General features: G+C 37.4%; 1 protein-coding gene across 2 annotated transcripts in view; it reads right to left on the bottom strand.

Annotated features, from left to right (window-relative positions):
* Positions 1–12,680, bottom strand: part of PHYHIPL (phytanoyl-CoA 2-hydroxylase interacting protein like) — a 117,030-nt gene that overhangs the window by 3,045 nt on the left and 101,305 nt on the right. For both annotated transcript variants that reach the window (XM_004021385.6, XM_012105098.5), the window contains exons 2-4: positions 9,251–9,447; positions 7,289–7,463; positions 4,009–4,126 (exon numbers count right to left, since the gene is read on the bottom strand). In XM_004021385.6, the coding sequence (XP_004021434.1) occupies positions 4,009–4,126; positions 7,289–7,463; positions 9,251–9,447 (490 nt within the window). The remainder of the gene's footprint in view (positions 1–4,008; positions 4,127–7,288; positions 7,464–9,250; positions 9,448–12,680) is intronic.

Here is a 12,680-nt window from a genome sequence, read left to right as displayed (position 1 = left end):
CAGCACAAAAAATAGACATGTAGATCTATGGGACAGAACAGAGTCCGGGAGAAAACCCCATACACCTACAGTCAATTAATCTTTGATGGAGGAGGCAAGAGTATATAATGGAGAAAAGAGTTTCTTCAGCAAGTGGTGTTGGGAGAGCTGGACAACTACATGTAAAAGAATGAAGTTAGAACACTCCCTCACACCACACACAAAAATAAAGGTAAAATGGCTTAAAAACTTAAATATAAGAGAACACCATAAAACGCCTAGAACATAGGCAAAGCATTCTCTGACATAAATTGTACCAATGTTTTCTTATGTCAGTCTCCCAAGGCAATAGAAATAAAAGCAAAAAATAAACAAATGGAACTTAGTCTTGGTTAAAAGTTTTTGCACAGGAAACCAAAAACAAAATGAAAAAGACAGCCTACAGCCTGGGAGAAAATAATTTGCAAATGATGTGATTGCCAAGGGGTTAATTTACAAAATAAACAGTGCATATAACTCAGTAACAAAAAACAAACAACTCAATTAAAAAATGGCCTGAAGAGCTAAACAGACATTTCTCCAAATAGAACATGGCCAATAGGCACATAAAAAGATGCTCAACATTGCTAGTTATCAGAGAAATGCAAATCAAAACTACAAAGAGGCGCCACTCTCACACTGCTGAGAACAGCCATCATTAAAATGTCTACAAATAATAAATTCTGGAGATGATGTGGAGAAAAGGGAACCCTCCCACACAGTTGGTGTAACTGTAAATTGGTGCAGCCACTGTGGAAAACAGTAGGGAGTTTCCTTAAAAATCTAAAAAGAGAGTTACCATATGATCCAGCAATTCCATTCCTAGGCATATCTCTGGAAAAGATGAAAATTCAAAAAGATTCATGCTCCCCAGTGTTTACAGTAGCACTATTCACAACAGTCCAGAGATAGAAGCAACCTAAATGTACATTGACGGATAAATACTACTCAGTCTTAAAAAAGAAAGAATGCCATTTGCAGCAACATCGATGGACCTAGAGATTACCAGACTAAGTGAAGAAAGTCTGAAAGAGAAAGACGATATTACTGCTTCCTATGTGGCCTTCACTGGTGCTGCAGGGGCTAACCTTACTATCATCCCTTGGCTATGATGAAAAGTCCTGGTTTCCACTGGGCCTCCTCTGACACCAGCCCAGTGGGAAGGCTGACAGGCATCTTGTTGCCACTGGTGTGGGTTGTAAACATCAGCTCCCCATTAGCCTTCTCTGATGCCACCACAACAAGGGGTAGAGGAGGAGCGGAGGGTGGCTCCTAACAGTTGGAAGATGCAAGTCTAAGTTCCCTACCTGGCTGTGGCTGGTGGTGTGGAAAAAAATACTTTTTCCATTGGTGTTTAGCTGGAGTAAAGGCAGTTATCGTCTACAAAGTTTGCCTTCAAGGACATCCCTTTCCGATTCATTTGGGTAAACAGAAGACTTTTGGGGCAGATATTTTTTTGTCTATGCCCACTGATGTGAGCTGAGGACTAGCACCTAGTCCAGAACGAGAGCTAAATAGAAAATCCATCACTGTGTTGTCCTTCGGGTCCCAAGGTCCCTAACTGGTTGACCTTCTTTCCACCTTTCTGACTCTAATGTTTGCTTTATATATATGACACTCCTGGTTTTTAATTGTATGTAGTAGGATGAACAGGGAGAAATAAGTCTACTCTATCTTGTCCTGAATCAAAAATTCTTACCCCATTACATTCTCATGAACAAAACCCAATTAGTAATATGGCATGTATTCTGCATAAATCTACAAGTGCAATTATATGGTGTAGTAACAGCAGAAAACAGATAAACAGGAACTTAGGCTAGGAGAAATGTCTTACTATCTATCGGTGGCAGACATCAGCTCAGAATATACAATCTACCGCCGAACACTAATGGAAATCCTACACATGTCTACCCATATCAGTGGATCCCTGGAGGGAAACCTTTAAGATATAGAAAGGTATTTTAAGGACAAGTAAGCTGCCTAGGGAACTTGAAGAAGGAAGAGCACAAGTGGTATTTTGATCAGGGGTAAGATAAAGCAGTCCTCATATAGGAATTCATTTCTAGAAGGAGAGATCAAAATGAGTTCATTCCATGTGGACTGATGCAGAATTTTTCCGGGGATTTTTCATAATTCATAATTATTTGGAAAGTGTGTCAGGTAAGTGAAAGGTTCCTTTCTAGTCAAACACTGTGAATAACAAGATGACATTTTAAATGAATTCTGATAAAGTGTGCCCTGATTAGAATGCCTTACATAAAAAGAAAATCAAGATCCATTGATGCTAATGTGGTTTCAGTTAATACAACTTTTTAAAAAAGCAGTGTTGAAAAACTGTACTCGTGCCTTGGCAAATATATTTTACGTGTACATACTGAAGTATATGTATATAAAATGTACCAAATTTAACTTACATGGATTTTACGACTATCATGGAAAGTCCAACAAAGGTAAATTTCCCTGTTAGTAAATACACCTTTTATACTAGTATATTGGAATCAATCATACAATATATACAATAATTTTCTTTCCATTTTCCATACTTTCTCTGTCTTTATCTTTTTTCTTCTTGGAAGAACTTTTGATAACAGATGGAGCAAATTCTAGAGTTATCTAATGACCTGAAAACAGGCCAAAGGACAGAGAAAAGTCAGAGAAACAGTGACCTCCAGTGGCCACCTAAGATTGACGCTGGCAGCCTTCCAGGGCTAAGCCTAGTACCCAAGGTGTATTTTATTCCACTGCTGTATTTATTTGGAAAGAAAATAGCAACAGTGGATCTTTTTTTATTTCTAATTTTATGCTGAACAAATATAAAGAAATGCCTTTCTTGTTAAGTCATATGTGATTATTCCCATACAACAACTGACAAGTATAATACTTTGTATTCTCTCAGTTTATATTCTCTAAATTATGTGAACAGCATTTTCCATGAATTATATAGACTCAAGGGTAAATAATTTACCAGAAAGAGAATTACAGACTAAACTCTGTATTTATGGGCTACCCAAACATAAGGCAGGAATTGTTTTCATGATCAAAATATATGATATTGCAAAGCACTTATTTTGACGAACACGCATGCCTAACTTCACCTCCCTCTGGTTCCCTTTGCATTTTCCACAGCTTGGAGCTTGTTTAGATTTGGAACCATCATCTTGCTTTAAGAAAAACTAGAGGGTTATGAAACAAAACAACAAAACTTCCTAAATTTTTTTCAGATACAAGCCCATCAAGAGTTTAAAAAGTGAGAGCAAGGCTTTTAAAATGACAAATTATAGGGATTACTGTGTAGGAGTTTTAGAACCTGTACAGCACTGTCAAAGGCTTCTTAAAAACACACATCTACCCATGTACTCTCTTGAAATTCTCTTCTACAAATATGAAAGGGCTGTAAGTATTAAAACTACTTGTGACACGGAATTCTTTTGTATTCTGGGAAACTTTTCAGGCACAGGATAACCTAAAAATACTATTGAACACTAGAATTCAAAGTAAATAAGATTTCCCTCATGAATAATTAACACAGTATAATAGCTGGGAGATTTCTACGTTGGCAGAAGCCTGACAATCCCGCCTAATTCACCATATCTCATGAAACAGTCACCCTTTTATTCTCTCATTTTCAGGAGAAAATTCATTAGTTGGTATGAGACAGAAGGTACTGAGTTACTGGGAATCAGAGGAGTCCATGACGTGCTCATCAACCTTAATCTTGGAGGCTTAAGGTCTTCCACCCAAACAGATAGGAGTTGGTATTACAAGTGATCACAGAAAAGAATCTAAGTGAAGTGGAAAAAAAAAAATCCCATGATCTGATTTTCTTCTTTTACTTAATTATTCTAGGAAATAAAAGTCAGTATAATTAAATATTTTGAGAAGTAAACTAAAATTCCTATTTAACAGAAGCAGACTCAAGAGAAACCTGAGCCTAGAATTTGGAATGGCACTTAGTAAAGCAAATCATTATGTATCTTTTTCAATTCTTACCGAATGTAGTCAAAATATTCTTTGTGCTGGTTACGATAAAAAACAGAAAATTTGAGCATCCGTCCTGCAATCACTTCGGCCTTCTCCAACAGTTGTGTTAGATGAACTTTTGAATAGTCTGAAAATAACAAAAAGTTTGTTATTAAAAATACACTATCAAAAGTATTGACTACATGCTTAATAATTTGTAGATTATTCAGATTCTCTTTTGGGAAACTCATCTCAGTGAATAAGAAACTGTACTTAAAAAGAAAACATTCACTGTCTTTGTGGCACATTTTTTCTACAAAAATATTTTTGTTTATGGTTGTTTTTAAGAATACCCTTGCATTTTTTTCACTCACTGAAATTAAAGATCCTGAAACCAAAGTGTTAAATAAGGAACACGGATTCAGTAATGTCAATCAGCACCACACTAGCCTTTCTTCCATCAGCTGCTGAATCAAATAAAAGAAGATTGTAACCTGAAAGCAGTAGCAAATAGAATTTAAAGGAGTAATAATAATAATGGCCATCTAATTTACTCCCTAAATCTATGAGGCTGGGAAGACAGATTAAATATAACCACTTTATTGATGCAGAGATTGAGACTTGCCACAGTTTAATGATTTGCCACATGTCCATAAAGCTAGTAACTTAGAGGCTAGGTCTCTGGCAACTAGTTGGTAGTTTTTGAGTACACAAGAGCTTGTGAAAATATAAAGCTGATCTCTTTACCAGCTTTTTGTTTTGAAAATTGAGGATTGTTGCCAAACTCTTGTTCTAGAATCTAAGCAAAAATTTTGGTCTATAAAGATTTCAAGACTTTCCAAATGGAAGCAACCTAGTTGAACTACTCATGGCAGCATAGTTTGCATGCTCACTGCGCCACTGGCTCAACGAACACTTGTTTAGATTAGGACATGTGATATACAAGGCACTGTGCAAGATTAAATGAATGATCAACTGAAAAGACAGAAAAATTCCTCTTCCTCTCAAAGAATTCAGTCTAAGGGAAGAGGTAATATATAGACAACTGTGACTTCTTATGGGGTTTTATTTGTGTCACTGATTAAACTACATTGGTCAGTGGCATTCTGTTTTATTTCCAGTGCGTTGCACAGTGCATAGCATACCGTATATGCTCAGCAAATTGAGTGAATCAGGTGTCTAGGTTAAAAGACAATATATAAGATAGCTTTCTAAGATTTACAGAGTAAAGGTGATTGATAAAGCTTAGGTGAAACAGCCTCTGAATTATTTTAATAAGCTGAAACAAGAAGCTTTGAAAAAAAATTCTTAGATTTTACTCATGGAAACAAAATGATTTATAGAAAAATACTGTGGCACATTTAAAATAAGCTGGCATTTTCCTTATTATTTACCCCTAAAACTTCCTTAGAATAATTAGGGGATATACTTGAATAAAAGAGCAACAGATCAATCACTCTGAAGGAAGGAAAGAAAACTAAAGGTCTTTCTTTACATACATAGAAATAAAACATGTACTCATGTAGTCATATAGATTATAGAATGGAGTATCTAGACAGGTATTTCTGAACTGAAAATACCAAAAGTCTTCCCTAAGCTAAGGAAGAAATATTATCTCACTTTTCCCTAATGTCAAATGGGGTTTTAGGAGGTACATTATAGCTTCTTAAAAAATGAATACTATGATGCTGTTTGGTACAATCCTATGGAAAATAGCATGGATTAAAACAATGTCAAAAGATACTGTGTCTTTTACCGTGTCTACATCCCTGGTAGGATGCAATAAGGGCAAATGGAAAGATGTGTAAAAATTGTAAGCATGAGGTGGATTCCAAGGAGGAATTTTAATTCAGGAGAAAAGTTGAGGGGATACAGTAACTCTAATGTGACACATAAAATACAGGTAAAATGAGAATTCTTTAAACACTATTAATACAACGTTGAAATCTTTAGCAATTTAATTACTGACTACTGGACTATGATGTATACCACATCTATTCTAAAATATATTTTCCCCACATTTCAGCATCTCTGACATGAGCATAATATATGTGATAAGAAAACACTGTTTCACAGTTTAATTGGCAGTTTAATTTTTTCTTAGCAATACATAAAGTGGTAGATCTTACAATCTATGACATCTTAGGAAGAAATACAGTACCAGAGGGATACTATTTGGTTTGCTCTCATACACTGAGATACTTAGCAGCTTCCTCACAGAACAAACAAAAAAGGTTGAAGATAAAATCACAATAATTAAGCATTAAAACTTCCATTCTACATATCCACATGGGAAATTTTATACTGAGTTTGAAATTAAGAAAAAAAGAAGATATTGAGATAAAGCAGTAGCTAAGCACATCCTGAGTCTGAAATAAATCTACTGTGAGGCTATGGGGAAAAAATAGCTGATTTATCTGAAGGATGCCTCAGCTGGGGAAGTTGCTAAGCAACCTGCAATAGGTGAGACAAGTGTCTAAGACTTTTTCTACAAGCTCCTTTGTGTGGAAACAAACATTTAGCCTCTTTCTACAGTTTCATAGAGGAAACAATCACCTAGACAAAGAGGAAACAAAGCCCTATTCTAAGAGACAGAAAGAATGGATGGCTGATGTGTTCAGGTAGTTCTATGTCTTTGTGTCCCTTCACCATCTATTTAAGTGCTCAATAAATATTTGTTTCTTGACTGAATGAATGAACAACTGTATAAAAACACAATCTGAATGGTTATGGTAACCTTTTCAACCCAGTGGGCTATTAAGGTACAGTTAAGAGCAAGAGGGATGGGCTGTCTACATTAGACACCCCAATGCCAAATGGCTCTGAGGTACTTTCATGAAGCAAAGCACACACACTCACATGACATGAGTTTAGAGAGAGAAACTGAAAAAGTGAGAAAGTGAAAAATCCAATAACATTTCTGAAATTAGAGAATGATGTTTCTGGCTTCCTTCTTTCAAGACTGTGAGAATAAATGAAAAAAAGGAAGGAAAAGATCTCTCTCCCTCTCAAAATGAATCTCAAAATATGCTGAATATATTTTCATACTGCATCAATTTATAAAGCCTTTACTTTGAAAAATCAAACTGTGCATGGAGCACAGAAGTAATTTAATGCCATTACCCAGGTTTTGCTGAGAATCTCCACTCTCTCTAATCAGTTTTTTCTGTCACACAGTGCTACTGGCAATGTAAAAATGACCAATGTAATAAATACCACTTAATAATTACAAAAAATATATTTTCTATAATTAGTTTTCCAGGAACTATTAAATAAGCCCCCCCCCCATATTTGTACCCAGTTCTCTTACCTGCTGTGCAGAATTCTATAATTTCACTCCATTCAGACACAACATAATCACCATCAACTTGTTTTGAGGCAGTCTGCACTGCTACTGTGTACTCAGTTCTTGGGCTCAAAAACCAGTGTCCACGGACAGTCATCGGCAAGGGAACAGCTTTTGCCACCAGTTTTGTTGGAACATCCTAAGAAAGGAAAGGAGGAAGAGAGGGACGGGTGGGTGGAAGAAGATGAATTAATGTAGCAGTGTAACTTGAGTCCGTTGTAAACAGTGTGGAAGAACTTATTAAATTCCTAGCTAATATCTTTAAAGATATTTAGCAATTACTATCTTCAAATCTCTTATTCTTCAGATGTAAAAAAAAAAAGGCCCGATTTGATCAAGAAACATGCAAAGATAACACAGCTAGCTGATGGCATCAGTGTGCGTGGACTCATCTTGATTCTAGTATAATGTTCTTCTCCGTACATTCCTTAATACGCTCCTTAAAGTGCAATATTCTAATATTTTAAAGCATTATATTTATTTAATATATTTCTGTTGTTCAGTCAGAGAAGCCCATTATTAAGTATTTTATATGTGAAGGCACAGAATATTTTTAAATAAATGTTTGCTTCACATACAAATGTGGTAACATTTGTTTTACTTGTATTCAAGTATGGAGCCTATATCACAGAAAGTCTAGGTATTTTAAAACAATGATTAATAAGGTAACTAAACCTAGTTTGTATTCACTGTATTTCCAAAGATACAGTATTCTAAGTGTGGAATGAAGAAATGGGGTCAAATCTTGACCCCTCACCATTTAATGCTAAACATTTCAAAGCTAATTCAATGAAGCCAAATGTCACCAAAGAGAATATCCAACACTAGCAAGATTAAAATTGCAACATAGGAAATTACTGTTTTATCAGTCTTGTCCTATCACATTTATCTGTACATATAAGACTCACTCACCATTAGCATGTATAGTTTTACTATACACATATAGTAAAATGCATAAATTTTAGACAAGAATTCTTCCAAAAGATTTATCAAGTTAAAATGTAGTTATAAAATATTAAAATAAGATCAGTTTTCATATCAGTGAAAACACTGAATACATAAGGAAGAATTTTTAAGTCAGAGAACTATTTATCCTCTCTAGAGCTACTTTTGGAGAGAGATATGTATCAGTTAAGATAGTGATAAGCAGACAGCTAAGAGCATAAATATCAGAGAATTGTTACAAGTCTAAAACACCTGAAGGCTATTCTTACTCTCAAACAATAAAATAAATTGATTACATAAAGCAATTTTCAGCCCATAAGTATTTTGACAAATATTCTAAAGTTTATAAGCTGCCACTGATGTTCTCCTTTTGGCAGCTCTTTATAGGGAAAAATGTGTGCTTCAGTGGAAAACTATGAGCCATCTGCAGTGCACTCTGCTGGTTGTCTTCCTCTGATTTTGCGGAATATATTCTACAACTCTGTAATTTGTAGACAGGCGATACCGACTCCATTATTCTTGTCTAAACACATGCCAGTGAATTTTGCCCCCTGGAAGTACTCCCTGTATTGCCCTTGTTCTTCCCCAACACCACAGGGGTTTTGCCTCCACTGTACATTTATTTCAATATCCTGGTCCTTAAGATGTCTTTTCTGGACCATCCTTTGAATTGGCTCTATTAAAAACTTCATCAGTTACCTCATTAGAATGTTAAATAAAATCTTTAACACATGTTCATTTTTATGTCTATATGAGAGTTAAGATTTCACCTTTTCTGGGAGAAAAAAGTGTATTTTACCCATATATGTGTCACTTCCTTATAAAATTTCTTGGAAGGATACAGCTTTTAAATGACATATTATTTTCATTTTCAATGTCAAGTATAAGTAATCAGTGCAACATTATTTCTTCTTTCAAAATGGCATTATAATTAGAAAGCTTTAAGATACAAATGAATATAAGGATGTGTTAGCATTTTACCTTGTGTTTAAATTTATTGGAGTTCTTGTTCTCTTTCTTATTGAGGTCAATGAAATAGTGTGTGATGCGGTCCTTTGACTTTGAGTCCATTTCCCAGGAAATCTTGAATGAGTCGCAGGTGATGTTGCTTATTCTGATGTTATGTGGCACAGGAAGTTCTTCCATCTCTGCGATGCCACTGTCTTGTGATTTGTTCCCTGTGAGAAAACAATGCACGGACAGTTTCTGACTCGTGAACTTTTCCTAGTTTGCAAGGCCATTAGCTACCTGTTTGTGAACTCACCTAATTACTAAATTTGAGGTTTCATTTTGTTCATGAAGTAATTTGAGTGTTAATGAGAGTAAGACTGTCATTACGTGACCACATTACCAACAAAAAGCAGAAATGACTTAGTCCTTACCCCCTCTATGTTTTCAGTCTTCTTTCCCAGTTTCTGCTTTCACAGAAATGAAAGCAAGAACGCTGTTGATTCACCTCTCTAACCTATGAAAGATTAGCCTTACATGGTAGAGTCTGTCTGAAAAGCCCCAAGGGACCATTTTTCTTACATGACCAATCGACTCTGCTCTAAAGTAATCCTAGGTGTTTTTAAGTTAAATGAAATCAGAAACATTGATAATGATATGAAAGAGTCCAGTCAAATAAAGGGAAAATTTCTTTTAAAAAATCTGTGTCAGTGACAGTCTATAAAAATTGTTCCTTTTGGAGATTTATATATAGAAATAGCATGTAATATTTATGTTTATTTACAAATAATGTAAAAGACCATTTTTAAAACAGTTACTGTGAAGGGATTACTCTAAGAATCATTTCACCTGCCATAGCCATGCTGATTGATATCATTAAAATCTTGAAGAACTCATCTGACATCTGGTTACTTTACAGACTATGTCCTACATTTTCAGGTCAAGAAAATTCTATCACTTTGGCCAATATTATAGAGCAGAGTATGACAGATGACAGAACAAAAAGAGAAAATAGAGAGCTGACAAGTTTGTTTCAATGTAACAAAGACATATTGAACGAAATTTTATTCCATTTCTCCTTCCTGTGTTCCTTTTCCCCCACGACAACGTAAAATTCAATGCCCCAGAAAAGAAAAAATATATAATTGTTATTCATATTATAAAAGTCATAGATCATAAATCAGCTATCTAACTTTTCTTTAACATGATAAAATAGCAAATCTTAATCAACAAAAACTGAAAGGAACAACAGTGAATGTCATTTTGTAACAACAACTTCCACTTTCAGATTACTTTGTGTTCTTTATCCCCGCAGGGTCTTCCCAGCTGGCTCAGTGGTAAAGAATCCCTCTCCCTTGGAGTAGGAAATGGCAACCCACCCCTATATTCTTTCCTGGGAAATGGCACAGACAGAGGAGCCTGGCAGGCTACAGTCCACAGGGTAGAAAGAGTTGAACATGACAGAGCATGCACACACAGCACCCCCCCACAACCCTCTCAATTATTGTTGTAAGACTTTTGATAATTTGCAGTCCTATTAAATTATTCATCCATTTGTCTCACCCCAAGCTGTGCTGTGGCCAGAGCAACCTGATGACATTCAAAGACGAATTTCAAAGTAACTCAAGTTCTTTATTGTCATTCTTGAACAATACTTTGAAAAATCCTTCTTTCTTCCCTCATGTACTCCCTTACACCCTAGTTTACCCAGATTCCCATTTGATAAAGGTCCCAGAAAAATTATTCCTTCACTTTTTTTTGCACCACCACCCCACCCCCAACACACAGGGCCTCATAGCATCCCAAAATTGCTTCCTGCTAAAAGCCTTTTAGAAGTCAAGTGAAGGGAAGAAACAAAGTGGAATCTCTTTAATGGCCTGGGAAGAAACAAAGTGGAATCTCTTTAATGGCCTTGGGAAAAGGAAAGGCAATAAATATGCAAATAGTAATTTTTGTTCTAGTTAATAAAAGCTGACATTTTCTGATTGCAGTTATCTTCAAAATATAAGCAACATTAAATGAAAACCTTTCTGAACTAACAGCAGACATTTCTGCACAAGTCACATGCATTATAAGAAGGAACCAAGATGGCTGAGGAGTAGGACTTGGAGCTTATTTCCTTCCACAGACACATCAAAAACACTTTTACAAATGGAACGATTTGCACAGAACATCTACTGAACATTGACAAAAGACCTCAGCCTTCAAAAAGGGCAAGAAAAGCTCAATGTAACCAAGTAGGACAAAAGAAAAAAGAAACAAAAAACGAGAGAGAAGGGCACTGGATGGGACCTGTGCCCCGAGGAGGGAGCTGTGAAGGAGGAAAGGTTCCCGCACCCTGGGAAGTCTTCTCACCAGCGGGGTGAAGGGGGGAATCAGCCGGGACAGAGGGAGAACACCAGTGTGCGGAAGGCAAGAGAGAGCAACCTGCACAGACAGTTGGCACTGCCACCCTGTGCCCCCCATCCTGCGGTGCTCGTCCACTGGTATGGGCAGCAGCTGGGTGCTGAAGCTCAAGCTTCAGGTCAGACCCAAGGAGAGGACTGGGGCTGCCTACAGGCAAACAGCCTGAACTGTGACAATTGAGGGTGCACTCGGAAGAAGCTGAGTTCACCAGAGAGGCAAGGCACCATTACTGGGGGAGTCCAGGAAGAGTGGTGAGACAGCCACAGGAACTTCTTTACATGTGTGGATGCTCTCAGGCAACAGGATGCCACCTCTATGAGTTCTGGGGTTGGGCAAGAGCTGTTGCCACCACTGTGGGCTCCAGAGGTGGGCAGGGGCTGCTGCAGAAACTAGGGGACATGGCAGCAGAAGCCAGTTGCTGCCACTGTGGTCAGGGGAAGCATGCATGAGCAGTGAGCAGGCACCAAGCCCTGCCTCTGCTGTTCTAGGAGGGCATGGGCCTTGCCAGCACTGGCAGATCCAGAAGTAGGCACTGATCACTGCCCCTGCTGTCCTGGGGCGTACATGCCACACTGCTGTTGGGAGACCCATGGGTGGGCACTGATCACTGCCGCCATACCAGGAGAGCACGCAAGGGGTGCTGCACTTACACGCCCCATATCAAGGGGATAATGACCAAGATACATTTAGGAAGGAGGCAGAAAGCATTTCAAATAGAAGCAGCCCCTCAAGTTTGGACAAAATGGTGAAGTAAAAAGACCTGAGCTCACTTCCTCTTACAAAAACACCAAAATCACAACTGCTGAGCAACTATTGACAAAAAAGACTGGAACCTACCAAAAAAAGTTTTACACCCAAAGATGAAGAAGCTGTGAGAGGGTAGGAGGGGTACTTTCACAATATAATCAAATCCCATACCAGCTAATTGGGAGACCCACAGACTGGAAAATAATGGTATCACAGAGGGTCTCCCATAGGAGTGCTAGCTCCGAGCCCCACTTCAGGCTCCAGAAGCTGAGGGTCTGGCAGTGCAAGGAGGCGGCTCCAGCATCTGGCT

This window comes from Ovis aries, chromosome 25, assembly GCF_016772045.2.
Source record: "Ovis aries strain OAR_USU_Benz2616 breed Rambouillet chromosome 25, ARS-UI_Ramb_v3.0, whole genome shotgun sequence".
NCBI classification, from domain to species: Eukaryota; Metazoa; Chordata; class Mammalia; order Artiodactyla; family Bovidae; genus Ovis; species Ovis aries.
Note: the sequence above shows the minus strand (reverse complement) of the source record. Positions and strands in the feature narration are given on the sequence as shown.